Below are 25,040 nucleotides of genomic sequence, written 5' to 3'. Positions count from 1 at the left end.
TGTGAGCCAATAACAAATATTTTGATGATCATAATTGAAATTATAATCAAAATGCTTTTGATTAGCTCAAAACCGACAAATTTTTAATGATAGTATCTATACGAAAAACAAACCTCTCTTCCTGTATATAAAACAACAGCAGTGATGCAATGATGACATAATTTCACATAAATATCTGGTCCCAGCTGGGAGACAGGAAGTAGGTTTGGGACTGGAGGAAGACACAAGTTTCCCATAATATTCAGTTGACCTGAAAATACCTGAAAAGTATAATGATTAAAAGGGTGGGTTTGTATTATTCCTCAACACATCAGAGTGCCATATTTGTCTCACTTGACCTTCAGCACTAGGAGGCCTGACTTTTTAAAAAGTTATCAATTGACCAAATGTCTTGAATAAACAGGATGTATTTTTTTCCGTCCATTTTTAATTTTTTAAAAAATGAATGCTTATTTCAGTACTAACGAGGCAACAATGTATATGCTATGTGTGTAATAATAATAATAATAATAATAATAATAATAATAATAATAATATATTTATACCCCGCCCATCTGGCTGAGTTTCCCCAGCCACTCTGGGCGGCTTCCAACAGAACATTAAAATGCAATAATTTATTAAACATTAAAAGCCTCCCTAAACAGGGCTGCCTTCAGATGTCTTCTAAAAGTCTGGTAGTTGTTTTTCTCTTTGACATCTGGTGGGAGGGCATTCCACAGGGTGGGTGCCACTACCGAGAAGGCCCTCTGCCTGGTTCCCTGTAACTTGGCTTCTCGTAGTGAGGGAACCGCCAGAAGGCCCTGGCACTGGACCTCAGTGTCCAGGCAGAATAATGGGGGTGGAGACACTCCTTCAGGCATACTGGGCCAAGGCCATTTGGGGCTTTAAAGGTCAGCACCAAACTAGAGTATGTGGCAAAATGTAATGGCTTTTGTTATTGCATGAGCGCCTATGGTTTTGTTTCTTTCCTTTTCTGTATGATTTCCAAGGAAAGTGGCAAAGCCAAGCCAAGCTCTGTGTGTCTAGGATCAATCTTAGGCTGTGTATGTACAGTAGTCCTGTTTACTCTGCATCCAGTGCGCCCCCACAGCTGGTTTGCAAAGAGGTATGCACACAGTGTTAGCCACAAAATCCATGTGCATCCTGGCATTTTTTAAAAATTGAATACAGTGTTTTGATATGTTCCCCCCTGGTAATGTGTTTGTTGTGCACACAAGCTTAATACCCACAACCAATAATTACTACATAATTGAAATCTGTGGTTCTCTCTCTCTCTCTCTCTCTCTCTCTCTCTCTCTCTCACACACACACACACACACACACACACACGGTCTTCTGTCTTCTGCCTCAGAGGGGTCTTTTTCTGGGAGGCTTTGACAGGAAAGAGGAGCCCTCCAAGCCCAGCAAATGAAAGAAGAGGCCTGATAGCTTCTCTTCTGTTGTCTCGCCTGCCATAACTTGTTGTTGTCCCAAACAAAGCCCCAGGTTTTCCTGGCACTCAATCTCTCAGGCAAGAATAAAGGCGCTGGAGTCTAAATAAGCCCCCTGAGGGCTCTTTGATAGGGACAGTTGCCGCCTGGGACAGCTGAGAAAGATCAGAAAGGGGGGTGGGTGTCCAGTGTCTGCATTTACACAGCTGTCGCCTTCTCGCCTCATCACTGGGTTAACTAGCATTTTCAGCCTGTTTTCCTTTTGGATTTTCAGAAGGGACCTAAGACCATTTGGCTCTGGTTATTGAAGAAACAAAAGGGGAGGGGGGCAGCCCATGCCCTCCGCTGCTGCTTCTGCTGCTGCTTCTGTGTCTCCTCGTTTCCCTCAGAAGAGGGTGATTAGGGACTCCGGTTGCGGGAGGGGAAGCACATGGGCTGGCACATCACTGTGTGGGTTTGCATTCCACAGATGCCTCCGGTGATGCGCCTGACGCAGAGAGTCACACACATTATTAGCAGGAAGGTTGGGTTTGAGGCAGCATGGTGGAGGTTGTGCAGAGGGCAATGCTAGCTAGACCAAACATAGACCCAACAGGCAAATCAACACAGACAGAACACGGAGAGGAGTCTCTTGGAAAGGTCTTGTTTCCAAGATGAGGAAAGAAGCAGAAAGCTCAGGCTTATTCATCTTAAGCAAAGTGAATTATTATTGTTTTTGAGGTTTTGCCAAGGATGGGGCAGAGCTGCTCTTAGGAATCCTAGAACTTCAGTCAGAGTAAAGTGAGGAGCAGTGGCCTGAGGGGAGGTAAGGCACAGAAGCAAAGGAAGTTCATCAGCACTGCATACCTATGTTCTTCTTTTTCTGCTCAACTAAGACCAACCCTTTTTGTATATGGAGATGGGGTGCACACACAAAAAGAAGCTTGCTCTCGTTTGGCCCTTAACTACAAGGTTTTTAAAGCATTTGGTTCCATCAAATTCTGGTCTCCCCAGAACTTGGACTTCCTCGCTGAAGAGTTTTGGAAACTTTTGGTTGAGATTTTGTGATGGTACGTATCTCACATGGGGAGCATTGCTGTTTCTGGCGCATGTAGCAGCAGGCACCCTCACATGCCTCCTCTTGAATATATATTGCATCATAGGATGGTTTGATGACAATCAAATGCAAAGGACACATATCTGTTCACTTCAAAATTCATTTGAAAGCACGTTCTGTGAGACGTGGATAGATGTTCCCCATCCTTCCTAGTGCTTCTAAAGACTAGAATGATTCTTTGGTCTGGATGGTACTCCAGGAACACGAGAGCCCTGACGTCTTCACTGAAACAGTCAATCAATACTGGCTGCTCCCTGGGTATTGAGCATTAACTTGTTGTTGTCGCCAGTGTGATGGAGATGAGAGTGTCTTGCCTGCTGAACTTCCTAGCTTGTAACAATGGCTTCAGAGAGGACGTTTCTGTCCAACAGCTTTAATACTGAGTAAGTGAGCTTGAAATGCTTTTCCCTTTCCAATGTTTGAAGGATAGACAAGGCTCCATTGCTGTGGCTGCAGTTTGTTCTCCTATCTCGGGATCCTCTTGACAGCCTGAATGAGGCTGTTCCATAAAGAAAGGGAGCGAAGGCCTTTGACAGCTGCTGTGCTCACTTCTGCTCCATCAGCAGCAAAAGGGTAAAAGGTGACGTCTGTACAAAGGTTTGCTGTGCGACCACTGAGCAAAGTGACAGATTCATGGCACAAAAGCAGACATGGGAAACCTGTCATCAATACACTTTGGACACATCCAAACTGGCAGTTTTTCACACAATCTACTGCTGAAAATTGTATGAGCTCATACAGTCTACATCCCATTCCATGATCTTCCCCTTTTCCCTGCATGCTACTTCTTGCGTACCCCCCCCCCCCCACAGCACCTGCCACCGTTGCCACAGAAATGCTTATTAAAGGGACATAATTTTCAGTGTGTTTTTTACTGAGTGTGGAGCAACTCTGCTCCTCATCTTCTTTCCTCATCAAAGCGTTTAAAAAAAATAAATGACAGCAAATGTACATTATTGTACTCATGCACCTACTGAATTATGTGTGTTATATGTGGCGCTGTGGGTTAAACCACAGAGCCTAGGGCTTGCCAATTAGAAGGTTGGTGGTTCGAATCCCCGCGACAGGGTAAGCTCCCATTGCTCGGTCCCAGCTCCTGCCAACCTAGCAGTTCGAAAGCACGTCAAAGTGCAAGTAGATAGATAGGTGTCGCTCCAGCGGTAAGGTAAACGGTGTTCCATGCACTGCTCTGGTTCACCAGAAGTGGCTTAGTCATGCTGGCCACATGACCCGGAAGCTGTACACCGGCTCCCTCGGCCAGTAAAGCGAGATGAGCACCGCAACCCCAGAGTCGTCTGCGACTGGACCTAACAGTCAGGGGTCCCTTTACGCTCTTTTAGCCAAAACCAAATCTACTTAGAACCAATTTCATGATCCATTCTCAATCTTCCTTGTCGCAAAAACTTAATTTTCCAACAAGCTGCAATAACTTATTATTGTATGCTCACATATTTATAATTCAGCAATTTCTTATTCAGTAAAAATAAAACAAAAACGATATCCAAACCCGCTCTGGCATTTTAAGTGCACCTCTTAAGGGTTGGCTTTTTCCTCACCACATGCTCTGGCTATCATTTGCGGCTCTGCTGCAGATTCCCTTCATGAGGCGTGGCTGATTGCAATCTGGGCTACGGCCTTCTGTGTGGTGGTGCCCGTTCTGCCAAATAATTTGGCAGGCAAAGTGCACCAGCCCCCTTCACTGCTTGGTTTCAGGCAAGTGGTAAGGATGTTGCTGTTTAAAAAAGTCCTTCAGCTGATTATTTTTCTGCCTGGTGCTTGGCTGTGTCCGAATTAGCACCATGACTTTTGTGATGTTAATGGCTGGGTTCAGAAAAAGTGATTGTTTTATATTTGAAATATTGTTTTTGGTATTTGGATTTGTTAGCTGCCTTGAATTCCTTGGAAAGTAGGTGGAATGCAAGTTTTTAAAATAAAAATGAAACAAAAAGGTTATTGTCTAGCTTCCTCAAATATTAAAAGACCCAAACCAAAATAGAGTCAATGGGGGTGTAGTTACAGTGTGTTGTAGGGCCTGTCCAGACTTTTTTTTGGGGGGGGGGTACATTTGTGATAATTTGTGTTCATGTTGCTTTTTGGTGTAGTCACACATGACCCTGCTTTCAATACCATGGAAAAGCTTTGAGGTTGTTGTAATATTGCTTCATTTCCAGTCAATGCATATCCTCTAATCTTGAGGGCCAGTGTGGTGTAGTGGTTAAGAGCAGTAGACTCGTAATCTGGTGAACCGGGTTTGCGTCTCCACTCCTCCACATGCAGCTGCTGTGTGACCTTGGGCTAGTCACACTTCTTTGAAGTCTCTCAGCCCCACTCACCTCACAGAGTGTTTGTTGTGGGGGAGGAAGGGAAAGGAGAATGTTGGCCGCTTTGAAACACCTTAGGGTAGTGATAAAGCGGGATATCAAATCCAAACTCCTCCTCCTCCTCCTCCTCCTTCTCCTCTTCTTATATCCTGAAACTTTTTTTAAATACTTGGTTTATTTTTAAATGCTCTGGTTTATTTTCGTCCTGCATTTGTTGCGCTATAGCCTCTCAGGCCAGCAATAATGTGGTAACATTGGGGAAGCATTGCAGAACAAACTAAAGCAGAATAAATCCACCTACTAATGCACAATTATTTTCTCAATAACATGTTGCAGAAGACACCCGCAATAAAACACTAATCTGCAGGGGTCCCATAGCACAGTGGAATGTTGGACTAGGAGCAAGGAGAGAGACCTGGGGAAAATACTAGGACTGGTTGGTTGGTTGTGGCAGATTGAGTTTTGCTGTGCCCTAAAGGAAAAAGTGAAACGAACTGTGACAAGAGTGATGGTCTGGCTGTACTTTTAATAGCAGGTGAGGTACAGAATCAGAAGCTTTGATGAATATTTCAGAACAAACTTAGTTGGTCTCTAAGGTGCTACTGGAAGGATTTTTATTTATTTATTTATTTTTAATATTTCAGACTTTGCCTGATACTTGCCTGGTACAGTAGTACCTGAATTCCAAATTGTGCTTTCATCCAGCATGTCCTATGTCTCTAAATGCCTGTGCTGGATGATTTGAGTGCCCTCCTTTCCATGCCTCACCTTGGCAGTGGGGATGTGTGTACAGATTTTTATTTATATTTATTGCCTAGCCCAGAATGATCAGTTAGGATTACAGTGAATTTGCTGGCAGTAGATTGTTCTGATAAAAAGAGCTGTGCATCTACAGAAGACCTCGCATTCTGTAATGAACGTGTTGACCTTAATTTTAAAGTATCATCTTTCTTGAATAAAGTATTACCTTCCTTTCGAGAGGCTTTGTGAATGAGCCAGCTGAACATGTAAAATGCGTTAACCGTATCGTAATTCCCCTTCTGTGTCAGTTGCGATTTCTAACCCTCTCCAGTGAACTGAAGTTACCTTGCAAGCCAAAGTGGGCCTGAGTCCACGAAAGCTTATGACATAACACATTCACCGGCGGAGGAAGAGGAGTGCGGAGGGAGCGCAGCGCCCCCGGCAGTGTGATCCCGGTGGGGTGCCATTGTGGCTACCTCCCCCGCCCGCACTGGGCGCCACGCACCTGCGGGTGGCGCGCCACGCCCCCAGGACGCGCAACTGCCCCCGCCTGCTCTCTGCCCTCTCCCCGGTGCCGCCACGGAATACATTTGCCTTTAAGGTTCCATAAGACTAATTGCATTTTTTGCTTCCACGTGGCTTCCACACTGTGTTGCAATACAAAACACAGGAGGAGGAACACCTCTGGTCCACATGGTTTGCAGATAGTTAATAATCTTGCTCCTATTTTATAGCTGTAGTTTTTGGATTCACAAAAAAGCCTATAACACAGCAACTAGTCTAAACACCGAGAGGGAACTCTGCAGAAAACCCAGGAATTAAAACCAGATGATCCAAAGAATCTCTGAAGCAACTGCATTAATTCAAAGATTCTCACTTTACAAAGAAATAGATATCAAAATAGGATCAGGGGTGTTGCTAGATCCTTAAAATTCCATGGTGCAAATTTGCATATGCATTTTATGCTATATATATATATATATATATATATATATATATATATATACACACACACACACACACACACACACACATACACACACACACATTTGAGCATTTAGGCAGTTTTTTAGAGGGAGAGCCACTCTGTAAGCAAAGTAAATAAAATGAAACTTTTTAAAAGTTAAAAACAACAGGGGGAAGGGGCTGAAGATCAGTGCAAAAGTCTTGAGGGTTGCCTCACCCCACCCAGCCACCACCTAACAAGTGATGGTGAAAGAGAGGTTGAGAGTAGTATTTGGGTAAAAATTGTAGGAGAGGGAAACAACAGCAACTTTTCTGTGCGAGTCTTCTATAGACCACAAAGCCATGCTGAAGACATGGCTGATGCCTTTCTAGAACAGATTACCAAACATTCAGAAAAGAGAGATAGAGTAGGGAAATAGCAGTCAAACATAACTACGCATAAGTGCTAGTAAGAAAACAGAGCTGGACTCCTAGACTCCGCTGTGTCCCCTCTTCTCCGATGAGAAAGTGAAACCTTCTCTTCCTGTTCCCACTCGTTCCACTCCATGTAACTGACAGTTTCTAAGCAAGCTCTAAGCTTAGAGCACATGTTTGAAGCTATATTTCTGTATTTCCTACCCAAAAGTATTCTGCCTATGTTCTCCTTGCTGCTGCTTGGATAAATGCATGAATCTGACCTTTGGAATGTTTTGTAAGTAAAGTGTTTTAAACTTACTTAACGCCTGTTCATTGTAAGAAGGGTAGAAAGAGAGCAGCACTGTTTGCAAGTGGACTTACATGGATAAAAGGGTCTAACAACCTATATTCCTAGCACTGTACTGCTGCTTGACTTTTGTGTAAGTTCTCTTACTGGGGACTCTCTCTTGCTGGCGGGTGAGTTTAGCGCTGTGTTTTGAATCCAGGGACCCAGCCTATTATTTTGCATTTACCCCACACATGTGGGTCACAGGGATTCATATTCCACCCCTCACGCCCCCGCCTCCCCACAATATATATGGTATCTATGATATTCAAGAATTTCGCTCACTTGAATAGCAGCCAGCCATGCAATACACTGGAGGTGAGGGAGGGATTACACAGCTGGTCATTTCCATCACATATTTGAACAAAATGGAGATCAGGTATCCAGCAGGACATGGTACTGTGGCTCTGACCCAGGGATCCCCACTTCATACCATCCAAGATCTCTGCAAATAGACTACCGAAATAAGAGAGGCAGGATATTCTTAAATGTCACCTACTTTTTTACCCAGATTGCAGATATATATCGTCTTTGTATGCTCTCCTTTTGGAGGGAGTTTGGGATATAAATCTGATTAATAAATCATAATGTTTGACTGAGATTCTCTGAAGGCTTTTCAGTGAATTGCATCTGGGAAGGCTGCTGTGTTTCCTTATGCGATGCTTCTCTTCATCGTTGTAATCATTATCCTCCCGGACGCCCTGACTCTGAGACAAGAAGCATCAAAGGACATTGCATGAAACTCAACCACTGCTTCCTCATCACTGCAGCCCTGCCAACTCGGTGGGCTGATTTACAAGCAAGTTTCCTTCTGAGGCTCTTTTATTTCTCTCTCTGCATCTACAGATTTGGCGCCTTCTGCTCCTGCTAGACCCTGGGTGTTGGTTTCCTTAGGAGCAGACCCATGCATTCCTACATCATGGCATCACCAGATAGGATGAGTGGCTCAGATAATGGACTAGACGAAGCAGAACTCAGCATCACTCTCACCCTTCGAATGCTTATGCATGGGAAGGTAAGTAAACAGAGACTGCCGTATTAGGTTGTGATCCTGATTTCATTAGGGGCCATAGCAGACCTCTCGTTGGATCAGGTTTGCTGTTTGCCTTGGTGGGGAACATTGGCTATGATGCAAACCTAAGTCCCCAAACTCAGTGAGCCACTACCCTACCTCTAAATCAGGGGGGGTGGGGCGCCTTGAAATACTAGTCACATACACACCATATATTTAATGTACACGATTCTTCCTCCAACTTAGTTAAGGGTGCTGGGAGTTGTAGTTCTTTTATAGGTAAACTACAGTTCCCAGGATCCTTTGGGGGAAGCCATGTGCTTTAATGTTATGGTGTGGATGTGATTCTTTCCTACACACAATACCTTTTCTGTGTGGGGAATCTCGAGCTGGGATTACAAAATAGACTCAGCAGAAGACGTTGCCAAGGCGTCTGGATTAACATGTAAAGGCTCCAATAAGGAAGGCCGTGAGATTGCCCGTGTCTGGGAAGAGGGATATCCCTCTCATTTAAGCTGCCAAATCCTGAATGACCCATGTTTTCCATTGAGGGGGGCTGGGAGAAAAGTGCTGCCTTCTCATTTTCTAGCAGAAAGTATACAGACATTGCCAAACTCCTGCTGATTTGTAAATCTCCCTTAATTCAACTTCTCATGTCTTTTGTGTTCCTGCAGGAAGTTGGCAGTATCATAGGCAAGGTAAGATTGATGTAGGTTCTGGCGTGTGGCGGCTGTTCCTTTGTTGCATCTGTGAAGCTGCGGAAGTCTGACGAACTTTATTGTCCTTAATCCAACAGAAAGGAGAGACTGTGAAGAGGATACGGGAACAAGTAAGTGTGGAAGTAATTCCATTCTAGATTGGAATTGGCTGCCGGTCAAACATGGGATGGTGTAGAATGCCTATACGATTCTGGACATTTTATCTGGAAAAAGGTTTTTTTTTGTGTGTGTGTAAGGAAAGTGGGTATCCTGAATGAGAATTGAGAAGAGTATGCAGAGAAATGTGAAGAGGCACAAGGCTTGTTTGTCAGCATTTCTTTAAAATTCAAATGAAGTTTAAAGTTACATGATTATTCTACAGAGGGGTAATACCGTAGCTCAGTCGTAGATAACATTTTGTGGATGCAGAAGACCCCAGGTTCAGTCCCTGAGATCTCCCCATGGTAGGACTGTGATTTGGAAAAGGCTCCCTCCCCATGAAACCCTGGAGAGGGAGCCACTGCGAACTAGTGGCAACAATAGAGCTGGAAACAGTAGATCTGTTATCTGACAAAGGTGAGCTGCACTGCACTCCCTCACTGCATTTCAAGTCACATTTTTACATTGCTGTACATACCAGCGGGTGGCACTGTGGGTTAAACCACAGAGCCTAGGGCTTGCTGATCAGAAGGTCGGCTGTTCAAATCCCCGTGATGGGGTGAGCTCCCATTGCTCAGTCCCAGCTCCTGCCAACCTAGCAGTTCGAAAGCATGCCAAAAAGTGCAAGTAGATAAATAGGTACTGCTCCAGCAGGAAGGTAAATGGTGTTTCCGTGCGCTGCTCTGGTTTTGCCAGAAGCAGCTTAGTCATGCTGGCCACATGACCCGGAAGCTGTACGCTGGCTCCCTCTGCCAGTAAAGCAAGATGAGCGCCGCAACCCCAGAGTCATCCGCGACTGGACCTAATGGTCAGGGGTCCCTTTACCTTTACCTTTACACACCAGAGAAAGGGCAGGGATGTCTTCGCCTGGTGCAAATTACCTGATTTGTTTCTCTGTGCTTTTAATCCCCTGAACACCTATTCAGTGAAGTGTCTGTGCATGTGCAACAGCTATCTCAATGGTCATGTGTGCACAGCTTCAGTGTGAGGCAGCTTCCTGTGTTCCCTAGAGAGGCGAGCGTCTCTCTCTCTCTCTCTCTCTCTCTCTCTCTCTCTCTCTCTCTCTCAGCTGCATGTCTGTAATATGGAGCCCATCTTACAGGATTCTTATATCAACAAAGCATTCTAAGCGCTTGGTAGCAATGTTAAATTATTATTAATGACATTACTCGTGGTTTGCTTTCTTAGAGTACAGCCAGGATCACAATTTCAGAGGGATCCTGTCCAGAACGGATCACCACTATCACCGGATCCACTGATGCAGTTTTTAGAGCTGTTTCCATGATTGCTTTCAAGCTGGAGGAGGTAAGGTAGTCACTTAGCTCTGCCTCCACATGGTGGAGTCTCCTCCTCACAGAGTTTTAGTGCCTTGTACAGATGAAACTGGAGGATGTGGTACGAAAAGAATTATGTTTTTTCTCCACATATCAGTTTAAAACACACACAGAGAGACACAAAAAGGCATTGGCACAGTAATCATATCCTAGATAGCAGGAGAAAGCAACCCACTTTCTAAAACGGAGCCTAGTTTCTTACGGTCTGGGAGATTTAGTGTTTCTGTGATCCAGTTGATAAACTTAATACACACCCAAGAAAGAAGACAATTGGAGAAAAAATGGTTTTACTGATTTGGAGAAAAAATGGTTTTACTGCTTGTGTATGGGACAACAAAGTACATGAGAATATTCAACCACGTACCTCATTGAACAATTATGACTAAACATGGAAAGGTTTCTAATATACTTATCTTTGCATGTAGGAGTTATCTTTTTTATGATACTGGCATGTAGAGTCGGGAGTTGGGGGGCAGGGAGTTAAATCATGCTCCCAATCATGACCCAGGTTAGGAGATCAGGCCATGTTATGCCTGGAAATCCGTGTGGAATGTTATTGGCTGGTTGCTCCAGGGTTTCAAAAATCTGAATATCATCATATGGATCTTAGAAATGCTGGGGAAAAGAACCACACCATCTGAGTGTCACGACAGCAGTGGTGTATCCGGAATGGTCTTATGCACACTACTACCAAAAAGGTGATTCTGAAGGAACCCATTGAATCTTGAACCTCATCCCATTGGTTTTGTTTCAGGATCTGGGAACAGGAGCTGCCAATGGAGGAACCGTCTCCAGGCCACCTGTCACACTGAGGCTGGTCATTCCAGCCAGCCAATGTGGCTCGCTCATTGGCAAAGCAGGAGCCAAAATAAAGGAGATCCGAGAGGTAAAAACTTTGGAAATCAGTTATCTGAGTTCTTCTCCTATTGCTTCATTCCTCTCCATACCATGGACAAGAACACCTGTTATTTCTATGTTGGTTTTCTGTACCTGAACCATTTTTCTTCCTAGGTTTCATATTTGCTACTCATCCTAAGCTACCCGAGTGAACTTTTTTATTATTTATAAAACTAGGGGCTGCCATTCCCCTGCATTAACTCCCTAGAGTTTCCCCTTCCAACCCCATGCAACTGCTAAGTTCACTTTTCACCTTCCCAACCCCATTTCTGGACTTCTCTCATCTGTTCTGCAACTCCACTTTACACCTGTTTGCATCTCCACCCCCATGTCCATGCCCCCTCCTTTTGTGCAACCCACCCCTTGCACACATGGGAACCTCCTGCCTCTTCCTCCACCCACACATTGCAAATATGAAGACCCTTTTCACCTTCTGCCCAGATATGAAGCCACCATCTCTGCCTATTCTGCAGACTTGCATGCTCATGCTTTCCTCTTCAACCCCATTTCCTTGCCTCCTTCTCACCTTTACTCCTTTCTCCTCCCCTTACTTTTCTCAATTATTTCTTGCACATAGATCACCCCCCGCATTTCCATGCCTTATGCGCTCTCCTATTGTGCAGCCGCTTTCGCGAAAGCGTGCACACATCATTATCACATTCGTCCCCCTTTTCCTACTTCCTACTTACAAATCTCCCTTCGAAACAGACCTCCCAGATTTTCATGCCTTTTCCTCTCTCCTATTCTGCAATCTCCTATCAGCATGGGGTGTGTGTGCAAAACTGATATATGTTACTGCATCTTTAAGAGCAAAGCTGTCATTGGGCTTGCTCAGTTAGGGAGAATTAAATGGATGGATGGGGTGTGTGTGTGTGTGTGTGTGGTTGGTTGTTAATAACATATTGTCAGGGGCTCTTAATAAGTGTGTGGTGGAGGGTTGGAGACTGACCCAGGGGAGGGGACCAGGAAAATTTTTTAAAAAACTGCCATTTTTTTCCTTTCAGTGTCTGTCCTTTTTCAGTGTACTCAAACAGCAGCAGAAATTTGAGTAAAGCAGAGATGGAGGGTCACGGAAACAAAAAAACTGGTTTTAAACAACAGCAGAGGTTTGAGGAAAGCAGGAATAGAGAGACACTGAGGAGTTGTTTATTTAAAAAAAACAGTTTTAATAAGGAGAAATAGAAGAGGTGGTATACAAATTTAATAAATAATAATAATAATAAACAAAATTTTGAGCTAAACTACAAACATTTCTTTGAGAGGGTCTCATGAAATTCTTTTAATTGCCTGTGGATTAATATCTGCTTAGGAAATCATACCATTAGAAGAAGACTCTGAAATACTTCCCTTCTAGTGATCCATGTGCTGTTCTCTGGGTGGGCAGGGTTCATCAGAATGCCCAGAAAGACTGAGAAATCTTCTTTTGGCCCCTAATGCAGACCACAGGAGCACAAGTCCAAGTGGCTGGAGACCTCCTCCCCAACTCCACCGAGAGGGCTGTGACAATCTCTGGAGTACCAGATGCCATCATCCAATGCGTGCGACAGATCTGCGCTGTCATCTTGGAGGTATGGGCCGTTGGTTCGTTTTCCTTCCACCTCATCAGGCAAGGACAGCACTCTGCAATGCGTGACCCTCCCTTCCATCATGGAGAAGTGGTACCGCAAGGCTGGGTATCTACACCCCCCAAATTAGACTGCCCTACATTTCCTTCCAAACATGCATGGACAATTGTTAGAAAATGCCACCCCACTGGTGATAATACATATAAGCTGGCTGCATCCCTTCCCAGCTGGTTTTGCTGTACCTTTCTTTCCACGGATCTGATGCTTCTCTGTCTTGGGTCCCTGGTTCCTTTTCCTTTACTTCTCTTTCACCTGGAGCCCATCGCTGTGGCTTTGTTCAGAGACGCTCACCAGGGTTATCAGCCACATCTAGCGTAAGGAACAGTAGTGCCTTTGTGACATCAGCTGCCATTGCACCAATCAGCACTCTCAACTATTTTTGCCCCCTTTGTTAGGACACAGTTGGGATTGGGGATTGGCGCTATGGGTGCTGATGTCAAAAACATAAGTCACATTGGCTCGCCCCCCCCCCCCCTTAAAGCAGAAGAAATCAGTGATATTCCCCTTTGATTTTCTCAACCCTCCAGAGCAGATTTGGGGAGGGGTGCATATGGTGTGTGTGGGGGGGGGAGTTCCTTTTTGCTAGTGTAAATCCTTAACAGCTGGATATTGCCCAATATAATTCATTTATATCATTGTAAATCTGACCAAAGAAGCAGCAGCAGGGGTGTATACCTGTAAGCAGTTCCCCTCATCAATATCCTCCTACCTAGCTGCCTTTCTACTCTAGGGGGGAAATCTACTGGATCCCTGTATCTTTTCCCCTGTAAGGAGAAGAACAGCTGAGTGGGTGTTTTGATCACAAAAATGTGTCCATGGGGAAAGGGTTAAACATACTTTCCCTACCCTGCTACTGTTCCATCAGATCCAAAGTTCCCTGTGGCTGCTTGAATGAATGAAAGAAAGAAAGAAAGAAAGAAAGAAAGAGAGGGAGGGAGGGAGGGAAGGAAGGAAGGAAGGAAGGTAGGTAGGTAGGTAGGTGGAACATAGGAAGCTGCCTTGCACCAAGTTTGAACTTTGTTCCATCTAGCTCTGTTGTCTTCACTGACTGGCAGCAGCTCTCCAGAACTTCAGATTGAGATCTTTTCTGGCTCTGCCTGGAGATGCCTGGAGAATCGAACTTGGGATCTTCTACATGCAGAACGGATGCTCTGCCACTTAGCTACGAGTCCATTCCTTCAGTGGCTGCTCACATGTCAGATCTAGTTTGGCCCATAGTGAACACTGTTTGCAGACCTGAAGATGAATTCTGCCCTAGGTGTCTCATGGTAGTTTCAGTCCGCATGAATGGCATCTGCAGTAAATCTGACAGCCCTGTGAAAAGTTAGTTCCATCAGTGGAATATATATCACCCTTTCCTTGTTGCCAGTGTCAAGAAGTCACACATTGATCCTTAACACAATGCATGTGAAACCACAGAATCAGATAATATCCTCTGAAACCTCCAGCAAAGGAGGGTGCACTATCCCTCGAGGTCACTGGTTCCATGGCAGAATTGCTGTTATCAGGGCCAGATTTTGGTAATATGGTTCCCTGAGCAAGGACAAAATTTGGCAAACCCCCCCCCCCAATATTTCCTGTTTTCACAATTATTCCTTTTGGTACAGTTGCTTTTTAATAGATCTTCTTAGTAGGTACCTGTATAAATATAGGTATTATTATTATTATTATTATTATTATTATTATTATTATTATTATTATTATTATTATTATTATTATTTCCCCCCTTGGCTCAGCGCCCTATGCGGGGGAACCACCCACACCAACTTAAATCTGGTGCTGCTGTTACCATCAATATGTTTCTCCATCTGAAATCTCCCCTCCTGAAACTTATTAGAACTAGTACTGTTCTCTGGAGGAACTGAGAATCAGATTTTGCCTTCTTCTGTGTGGCAGCCCTTCCAAGAATTTGAGGAGTGCCGTCGTGTCCCCCTCTCAGTCTTCTCTTCTCCAAAATAAACATACAGTACCAGGTCATGAGGAAAGACTGAAAGAACATATCTAGTCTCGTCAACCTTTTCCTCATGGAACTTCTTTAAAAAACTGCAGGCTATCTTTATTGTTCTCCTCTGAACCAGGCATCCCTAGGCACTACTCATATCATATCATACCAAACAGGAGTTAGTTAAAGATATTCCCAGCTGGTGCCTATTTTGCAACTCAAAGAAATCCAGCAAGTGGCAAGGGTGCTATGGCCATTAGGATGTCATGGGTGGTGGTGGGGATACTGATGGGATGGGATGGAAGTGGCATTGTGTATCCATGGTGCAGTGATTTCTCCTTTGATTTCCTTCAGTCTCCACCAAAAGGCGCCACTATTCCCTATCACCCCAGCCTGTCCCTGGGATCAGTTCTTCTTTCAGCCAATCAGGTAAGGGATTCATAAATTCACAGGAGACCATTTTTCTGTTGAGGTTAAAAAGAGAGAGAACTGTTAGGCTTTGGTTCTCTTGTTACCCTGTAATCAAAGGGTGGGTAAGACTGCGGTCAGCCAGATGCTGTTGTGTGGTGACAACTCCTTTCTTCACTGCCCATTGGCTATGCTGGCTGGGGCTGATGAGAGTTGGAGTTCAACAACATCTGGAGAGCCATTGGTTCCCCCCACCCCTACCCTAATTCGCCACCATATCAAATACCATTCCAGATTAGAAAGTATCAGAATGACTTAATGGGTATCGGTTTTACCTTTCCACCTTGACTTCTGGCTTCTTCCGTGTCATGTGACCAAGCACTTGCTGTCAGATCCCTCAGAGACCATATATACAAGGACCATCTTGGCTGTGAGTCCTAGGAAACATCTGGCCTGGGAGGGCGAGGCCCTGACTGACTCCAGCTGCAAAAGCTGAGGCTGCTGAACAGACACTTGGTATTATTGATAGGGGGTTTTGTGGGGTGAAGGGAGGTGTTGCTGTTGTTGATGTTAATTTTTTGTATGCTTAAACCAGCAAGAGAGCAACTGAATCTTTTAAAGTTTACAGAGAAAAAAGAGAATCTACGTTACGGTGAACCAGTTTATAGGACGTGGGGATTTAACATGGATATTTTGCTATATGCCTAAAGTAACATTTGCTATTTTGTTAAAAGTTGTTTATCCGTGCAAAATTCTGCCCTGCTGTGATGCACATAGTCAGGTTTAACAAATGTTGCCACTCAAGCACATCTGAGGATTGACAGCCAGTAAAAAATCAAAACTTACCGTACTTACCAGATGACCAAAGAGATGCAAATTGAGGCTGAAAAATGTTGATTGGCTGAATAAAATAAAATTACAACTGTATAAGAATACTTTATCTCAGTGAGATGATGACCCAGTTCCCACACAATGGTACCAGACAATAAGCCTAAAGCTTATTGGTATCAGCAAACAGATTATACTAGGTGTAAATCTGTAATGTGCTGCCCCATTTCAAATCTACTTTAAGCTTTCATTTACTATGAAATGATGCTTAACTGATTTGAATTTTATATTAGAAGGAACAATTACTCATTTCCATTTCAGCCAGATGAAATCATCATAATTTGGGGTCAATAGAATTCTGAATTTAAGTGAAGCAGAAGACCTAACACACTGAGTTTCGGAATACCACATATATTAAAGATAAGAGGGAGAATTGCACAGATACATCTGACCTCATTATTTACTAGTGTCCTAGTGGTGCAGCTATAAAGCTGCTTGCACATTTGCAAAGCTAAGCAGGGTCCAGTATGGTTTCAAATTAGATGGGGAATTGTGTGTTGAGATTCCTGCATCACAGGGTTGGGCTAGATGACCCTCGGGATCCCTTCCAACTCTACTCTACAATTCTATGATTCTAATTATCATCTGTGTTTTCTTCTACAATCATTTTCTAAGGTTTTATTTGTGTATGTTCCAAAAGTTTAACTTTAAGCTTTTGGTGAGCCAAATGAATGAGATTCACTCCTCCCATATTGCTTATCCATATGTTTCTGGGTATGATGATGAACCTGCTTATGGAATTTCTACAGTCTCTTTCTGACTGGTCCTAGTCCTTTCCTCACCTTAAAACTGACATTTCAGTAAGCACAGTAGTTACCAGGAAGTCTGCTTTCTTGCGAGCTTCTCTCCCCACCCCCACCCCCACCCCATTTCTTATTTATTTAAGTTGTTTGAGACTTACCATCAACAAAATACAAATGACAACTAAGCCCATCCATTCTTATTCTCAGTTCTGGCGCCAGCACCCACTGTATGTAGGTAGGCATTTGCCAAGGTTCACTTACACCAGCAAGGCCCCCTGGGGCTGGTGCATTGCCTTGGCTCCCAGAGCGCTTGCTGGCACTTGAGCACCTGGCAGCACCAGTGTCTCTGCAGCTCCACTCTCTGGCTCGCTAACTTGTGAGCTGACTTATCCTGTGCTGTAACGAGCCAGGAGCCACATGGCCGCTCTGCTTCCGGTTCATTTCAGCACCAGCACTGTGAGGGTAAGCCCACTCTCATGGGCAAGCACAAGGGGGAATCTGGCAGCCGCCTTGTGCTCACAAACACGCACGCTTACCTGGCAGCGATGCCTCATAAGCCTGCGCAAGGGGGAGTGGGAGGCTGGTGGTTACTAACAGTGCTACCTTTGCCAGAGGGTCAGATTAGTGGCAAGCGCTGGGAGGCACCAAGGGTAGCTTCCCCAGCCCCCTTCCAAAATCTGGAGCTGGGCCTATTCATTCTCTTACATTTTTGATAGCGCTGTTCTCCTTTGTCATCCTTTTTTCAGGGATTTTCCATGCAAGGACAATACAGTGGTATGTCTCAAGCAGAGGTAAGTTAAGCTTTACAGACCAAAAGGAGGCTCCGTTTTGAATTCACGCTTCCAAGTAGTTCAGTGTATAGCTAGGACCAACTTCTTCACACCTTTGCCTTCCATCATCCCCCATGTCTTGTTGTCCTGCTTGCAGGGGCGGGGTCACGACGCACGTCGGATGTACTGCGCATGCCTGGAATTTCCGGGCATGCATAGTACATCCGGACCCAAAAAAGCCGGTGAGGGGGGGGGGGCTTGAAAGCGCCTGCTTCGCTCTCCCTCCCCCCCTTTCAGCTTTCTCCACTGCTCAGCTGGCCTTCGGAAGGTCAGCTGAGCGGCGGAGAAAGGGCTGAAGGGGGGGAAGGAGAGCGAAGCGGGCGAAGCACCTGCTTTACTTTACTTTCCCCACCCCCTTTCAGCAGCTTTTTTTGCCCCTAGGCTCCCTGGGCGGAGCCCCAACATGGAGGCGAGGAGCGGGCAGCTGGCCCGGGGGGGGTGACACTTGCTGGCCTGCCCCTTGCCTCCATGCCGCATCTCCGAAGGCCAGCTGAGCAGCAGAAAAAGCTGCTGAAAGGTTTTTTTCGCCTCTTGGCATGGCATGGAGGCAAGTGGCGGGCCAGCAAGTGTCACTCACCCCCCCCCAGGGCGGGACCCAGGGTGACCCCCGCCCCTTTGCTCCGCCCCTGCCTGCTTGCCTGTTCCAGACTTGCCATTCTGCCTCCCCATTCTCTCCCTCCTGGCATCCAGATGTCAAATCCTGGTGCCTCCAGACATATTTCTTTGGCGATCACTCGTAGCCGAGTAAGATTGTCTTCAATGAACATGGTTTTAACAGTGAGTCCGTAAGTGACTGTGGAGGCCAATTCTGGATCAACACGTCCTTCCACAGTGGGGGACATAGGTTTCCTGGCGGGAGTTGATCACGGTGAGGGTTTGCCAAGCGTGCCTTCCTCTTAGCGCACTCCTGAGTTTGAGCGTCTCCAAAGCTCATGACACCTTTCGTAAAGGCTGTTCTCCAATTGGAGCGCTTACAGGCCAGTGTTTCCCAGTTGTAAGTGTTTATACTACATTTTTTGGATTTGCCTTAAGAGAGTCTTTGAAACTCTTTTGTTGACCACCAGCATTATGCTTACCATTTTAAAGTTCGGAATAGAGTAGTTCCTTTAGAAGACGATAATCAGACACCCACACAATATGACCAGTCCTACGAAGTTGATGTTGAAGAATCATTGCTTCGACACTGGTGATCTTTGCATCCAGACATAGCTGGGCTCCAACTCCCATCAGCCCCAACAGGCATGGCCAGTGGCTAGGCTATGGATGATGGGAGCTGTAATCCAGCAACATTTGCAGAGTACCTTGTTGGGTAAGGCTATACAATAATTTATGACAGCAGGCAAGCACCGCCAGTAACTTTCACTTACTCCATTTCATATACCGTATTTTTCCATGTATAAAATGATGCCTTTTGCTAAAAAAAAGGCAACAATTGGGTGTCATCTTATACACATATAGTGAATGCAGAGGGGGGATGTGCGATTAATGGCAGCAGCAAGCAGGAGATTGGCAGCGGCGATTGGGTGGGTGATTGGGTGGGTGGCTGCAGCAAGGCCTGCTGGCGATTGGCTGTGGCTGCGGCAATTGGGCAGGCAATTGGTGGCTGTGGCGAGGCGGGCAGGCGATTGGCGGCTGCGGCAAGTGGACGGGTGGGCTGTTGGTGGTGTTGAGTGGGCAGACAATTGGCAGCTGTGGTGAGGTGTGCAATTGGCAGTGGCTGTGGCAAGTGATTGGCAGTGGTGGGCAGGCGGGTCAGCGATTGGCGGAAGTGACCTCCCCCACCCCCCCCCAAAAAGCTAAACTTAATTTCTTAATTTTGGGTTTAAAAAAATAGGGGTCGTCTTATACATGGGGGCATCATATACATGGAAATATATGGTAATTAAATTTCACATGCTCAGTTAGTACTATACCTCCGGAGTAGCCAACGCTTGTATTCTAGGTGTATGGTGGACCCATCTACTTCCTAATGTGAGCAGGTAGATGGGAACACAGGTCTTGCTGTCATTCCACTGACTTTTTTCTCTCATCTAGGTGTCGAAGTTGCAGCAGCTTTCTGGGCAGCCTGTCTCATTCGCTTCCTTGGGACAATCTCCATCAATAGTAGCAGGTGAGGAACCCCAAAGAGCTATGAAGCCGCTTAAACTCCCACAATCCTCTGTGGCAAACTATGGCCCTAGGGGCTTGCTCAGATGAACAGTGAGCCTGTGCTCCAGCTGCCTTTAGGCAATAGGTCTTCACGGAAAGAACATGGTGCACGAATAATTGGCCCTAGAAATGGGGTATGCAGGACCTTCAAAGAGCTAAATAAATTAGCAAAATGCTCATGGAATGATGGAGAATTGCTAGGTAAGGGAGCGGGTGAGCTTTGTTGGAGACTGCCGCTTGGTCTTATTTTAAAGGCTGGATCAGCTCTCTTATGCTAGAAGATAGATACCAGAAGGAGAAGTGGAGCATTTATCTTCTGACTCAGGAAAAGCTGTGGCCCTCCAGATATTGCTGGACTACATAGCCCATTGTCCCTGACCGTTAGCCACACTGTTTGGAGATAATGCACATTTCAGTCCAATGGTATCTGGAAGGTCACATGTTCTGCATCCCTGCTCTGTATTATTTATTTTTTATAAAAAAGCACAACAATTGATAAATACAAAACTGGAGGTGAGTATCATTTTTTTCTGAGAATCTTGAACTCTTGGTTACAAAAATAACAAAAGAATCTGAAGGCAAGTGTACTTTTTCGTATAAGGGAATGTGGATTCACACATACAGTGGTACCTCGAGTTACAAACGCCTCAGGTTACAAACTCCGCTAACCTGGAAGAGTTACCTCGAGTTGAGAACTTTGCCCCAGGATGAGAACGGAAATCGTGCGTCGGCGGTGCAGCGGCAGCAAGAGGCCCCATTAGCGAAAGCACGCCTCTAGTTAAGAACAGCTTCAGGTTAAGAACGGACCTCTGGAACTAATTAAGTTCGTAACCAGAGGTAACACTGTACTTACGATTGCCAGGAGAAAGATGCAAACATACCCTCCCCCTCACCCCACCATACTTGTCAACAGGATTTATTTATTTTTAATTCATTATGAAAAGTAATCCAAGGATTTTCCACCTAGGCTTTTTTCTTATTACATTAAAAGAACAGCATTAACCAATGGGAGTCTGCATCAGACGGGAGGAGGGCAGGACAGTCTCCCTCAGTCTAAAATTAGTCCGGTGTAATGTGACCCAAGCAAAGTGGCATAAAACAAAAGCCTCTTCTTGGAGCTTCTGATGGCTTTGCAGTAGCTGGGAAACGGTCCAGTCCTGTTTGCGTGCCTCCTGCTCTTTGCTCCGTCCGTGCAGTGCCTGGAAAGGATTCTTTGGGTTTCATGCTAGGCGTTTCACTTCTTCTGTAGCCTTGTGATGTGGTCATCCTAGTGCTCCTCCTTCTAGGAAGGCAAGAAAGAGCTAGGACAGAACAGCCCCAGTAATGTTGTGCTTCTTTTCTCCCTTTTCTTTTTTTAAAAATAAGAATTTATTGGATTTTAACAAAAATAACAAATACAAAATACAAACTACAAAATAAACAAGACACTACATCAAAAACGAAACATAACAAACAAACACTTAATCCCCTATTCTTCTCTTATTCATAACATTATTTTATTTTCTCCCTTTTCAGCCCTGGACACGAACGCTCAGAATAGCTCTCAGGAGTTCCTGGTTCCTAACGATGTAAGTTTGCCTCTACGAACTACAGTTCCCAAATATATTTTGGGGATAGTCCTGTGCTTTAAATGTATGGTGTATATTTAGTAAGCTCACACACCTGTCCACAGAGGTCTTCCTTGGTGCTCATAGGGTCCTCCCCATCCCACTTGGTGCTTGAAAGAAGCTTTGTATCACAGCCAAAGGGAATAGGTTGTGGTGTGTGGTGTGTTGAATTGTGTGCGTTGTGCCCATTATAGTTTTCCCGGTTTGCAAATGTGTGCATGGGCCCCAAAAGGTTATAATCAGCCAAACCCATTCCACTCTCTATGGAGATCTTCAGAGAGTGATTCTTTTCAAACAAATGTAGAACAGCCCTAAATATTTTGCTGCGGAGTCCTTTGGCTTCTTTCACAGTCAAAACTAGGTTGGAAAAGGGCTCTTGCAGTTTCAACTGTTGTGTAGAAGAGGAAATTTCACCAGGTGTAGCTTGTCATGCAAACTACAACTCTTGAACTTTTGCATCAGGGCACCCTCCATGAAGCTCCCTCATTTGGTGAGAGACCATTTAGGAACACTCTTGGAGTACAGTTTCCTAGCAAGTTGTGAACCCTCCTGCCAGTACTGTTAACCTAGCTTGCAAAAGTTCAGTGTTTCATCAAAGCGTGTGATCTGCCGCTCAGCCATGGTCCTTGAAAGGAAGATAAGTTCAACAAAGCCCCAGGTTGTTTTATCTATCCTCACTCTTACACAAACTCCAGAACCATGGGCTAGTTCATCCCTCACAAGCCTTCTCTCCTCCATACAATTGCCATTGTACCTTCAAAACACATTAAAGGAAAAGGCTTCCCCAAGAGAATCCTGGGAACTAACAGAGCTACGATTCCCAAGTACATTTCCCAAGATTATCAGTATGTACACAGACGTGCTTACGCTCCTGTGTCTTTAACAGCAGCCTGGCATGGAGAGACATTAAGCAGGTGAAGCTTATAACCGCCCAGAGATAAATGGTGGGAAAAGAAGGGGCAGCGATAAACAGTCCTCTGAGAGAGAGAGGAGCCATCAGCCGTGGGAAAGGTTAACTTCCTCCAACTTTTTCGCCATCACTCCCATGTGAGCTGTCCTTTGCTCTCTCTGTGTGTATCCGTGGAAGCTGAACCCCAGAAGGGGTGAATATGATAAGAGAGGAATGTGCCAGCATTTCTTGTGCCCACCCACATGCCAGCCCGGCTGCCAGCGTGCCAGGCCTGCTCTGCAGATGTCAGCATGCGTTGCTGGGCACACAGCAGGCCGTTGTAGCATCTCAGAAGGCAGGAAACGAGTGGGCAGGAGGGCAACACTGACCTTTACTTCGCCCCCCCCCCCCGACCCCGTGTGGGGAAAAGTAGCCCTTTCTGAAGTTTTTGTTTATGGAACAAGCCTCATGAAACTATCTGGACTGTTTTATTTTTTAAAATAGGCCAATTCCTGCCACAGTGTGGTAGGAACCTTGAACTACATGGCTCAGTTCGTGTTTTCCACTCCCTTGAGAGTGAATCAAAATGGCTAAATCTCAGGCTTGGAAAGGTAAGTGTAGATAAGCCTGAAGCCTTGATGGGTTCTGGCTCAGACTCATCCAACACGGAAAACAACAATAAATCAAGCAGACCATTGTGTAGTATAGGTCAGGCTTGGGAAGGTTCACTCATTCCCTCACTCAAGAGTGGCCTAAAATGAGTAAAACGCTCTCCGTTCGCTTTGTCCAGTCTTGTCCAGTTCTTGGGCAATGAGGTTTCCAGCGCGGTTCCACCCCAAAGGCTGATCCTTCCTTCCTTTCTCCCCCCCCCCCCAGCTCATTGGCTGCATCATTGGCCGCCAGGGCAGCAAGATCAGCGAGATCCGGCAGATGTCCGGAGCACACATCAAGATTGGGAACCAGACCGAGGGCTCTGCTGAGCGTCACGTGACCATCACCGGCACCCCCGTCAGCATCACTTTGGCTCAGTACCTCATCACAGCCTGGTAAGAGCCATTAGGACTGCTGGGCAGGTCAAGTGGGGAGTAACGCAGCACTTGCGCAGCCGTCTCGTTGCAGCTTCTTCCCGCTGTGCCCAAGCCTGTGGCCTCTTAGATGGACAGCTTTGCAGAGAGCAGGTGGCAGCACCTTGCTGTCATGGCTGAATTTGCCGGTTTGCAAACCCTCGGCCCTCTGCACAAGAGACAGGAGTGCTGAGCATAGCACCACGAAGTGTTCTCATTGCTTTGTTGTCCGTCTTTCACACTAATGCCTGCCTGTCTCGGACACACATGAGAGTAACCAGGCCTTGAGTTTCTCAGGAGACACCATGATTTCTAGTATCCTTGCCTACAATATGTTGGGCATCAATGTTCCCTTTGCAGCTGCAAAGCACTCTTATGCCACTTTAAGCATCATGGCTTCCCCCAAAGAATCCTGGGAACAGTGGTATGTTAAGAGTCTCCTAACAGCTCCCAGCACCCTTAACAAACTACAGTTCCCAGAATTCTTCGGAGGAAGCCATGATGCTTAAAAGTTACATAAGAGTGCTTTAAATGACAAGTGTGGATGTGACCTTAATTCTGTGCAGGAAGAACTGCTGTGTCGCAGCAGGGAACTCTCCCGTCCTGTCCAAAAGATAACCTCACTTTGTGCATGCACATGAAAGCTCATACCAAGAACAAACTTAGTTGGTCTCTAAGGTGCTACTGGAATGAATTTTTTTTATTTTTTATTTTGTTTCGACTACGGCAGACCAACACGGCTACCTACCTGTAACTAGAGTAACATTTGTTATTGGTCGCAGTTGTGACCTGGCATTTGGAATGCTTCAAGATTTAGAGCAGGAAATAGCCATTCACGGTTCAGGGATCACCACCACTATAGGGTGCAAGTTTTCAAGGTGTGGAGCCCGTCATTGACGGATGCATGTTAGCGTTTTTGTAATCAGTTTTCCCCGTGGTGATGACCCCAGAACTCATTTCAGCTTTTGATGCATTTGCATGTTGAAGGAGAATTAACAGCCCCCATCTCCCTTCTTTTCCTCCTGGGACAAGTTAATAGATAAACAGTACCGTGCATCTCAGGACGTGGGTGGCGCTATGGTCCAAACCACAGAGCCTAGGGCTTGCCGATCAGAAGGTTGGCGGTTCGAATCCCCGTGATGGGGTGAGCTCCCGTTGTTCAGTCCCAGCTCCTGCCAACCTAGCAGTTCGAAAGCACGTCAAGTGCAAGTAGATAAATAGGTACTGCTCTGGCGAGAAGGTAAACGGCATTTCCGTGCACTGCTCTGGTTCACCAGAGGCAGCTTACTCATGCTGGCCAGATCACCCGGAAGCTGTACCCCGGCTCTCTCGGCCAATAAAGTGAGATGAGCGCTGCAACCCCAGAGTCGTTCATGACTGGACCTAATGGTCAGGGGTCCCTTTACCTTTACCTTTACCTTTACCTTTATTGAGCATCTCATGTGGGAGAGGTTCTCATTTCCCCAGAAAAACACAGTGGTCTGTCAATGACCCGAGAAA

At 45.6% G+C, this 25,040-nt stretch overlaps 1 protein-coding gene across 1 annotated transcript in view; it reads left to right on the top strand.

Annotated features, from left to right (window-relative positions):
- Positions 1-25,040, top strand: part of PCBP4 (poly(rC) binding protein 4) — a 44,715-nt gene that overhangs the window by 17,451 nt on the left and 2,224 nt on the right. Inside the window, exons 2-12 of the mRNA XM_033140653.1 lie at positions 8,143-8,311; positions 8,983-9,006; positions 9,105-9,137; positions 10,354-10,470; positions 11,254-11,385; positions 12,836-12,964; positions 15,318-15,392; positions 17,749-17,793; positions 19,867-19,942; positions 21,496-21,548; positions 23,353-23,522. Of these exons, the coding sequence (XP_032996544.1) occupies positions 8,201-8,311; positions 8,983-9,006; positions 9,105-9,137; positions 10,354-10,470; positions 11,254-11,385; positions 12,836-12,964; positions 15,318-15,392; positions 17,749-17,793; positions 19,867-19,942; positions 21,496-21,548; positions 23,353-23,522 (965 nt within the window). The 5' untranslated portion in view covers positions 8,143-8,200. The remainder of the gene's footprint in view (positions 1-8,142; positions 8,312-8,982; positions 9,007-9,104; positions 9,138-10,353; positions 10,471-11,253; positions 11,386-12,835; positions 12,965-15,317; positions 15,393-17,748; positions 17,794-19,866; positions 19,943-21,495; positions 21,549-23,352; positions 23,523-25,040) is intronic.

Source organism: Lacerta agilis, chromosome 2 (genome assembly GCF_009819535.1).
Source record: "Lacerta agilis isolate rLacAgi1 chromosome 2, rLacAgi1.pri, whole genome shotgun sequence".
NCBI lineage: Eukaryota > Metazoa > Chordata > Lepidosauria > Squamata > Lacertidae > Lacerta > Lacerta agilis.
The sequence above is the reverse complement of the archived record's forward strand: the minus strand, read 5'-3'. Positions and strand labels throughout refer to the sequence as shown.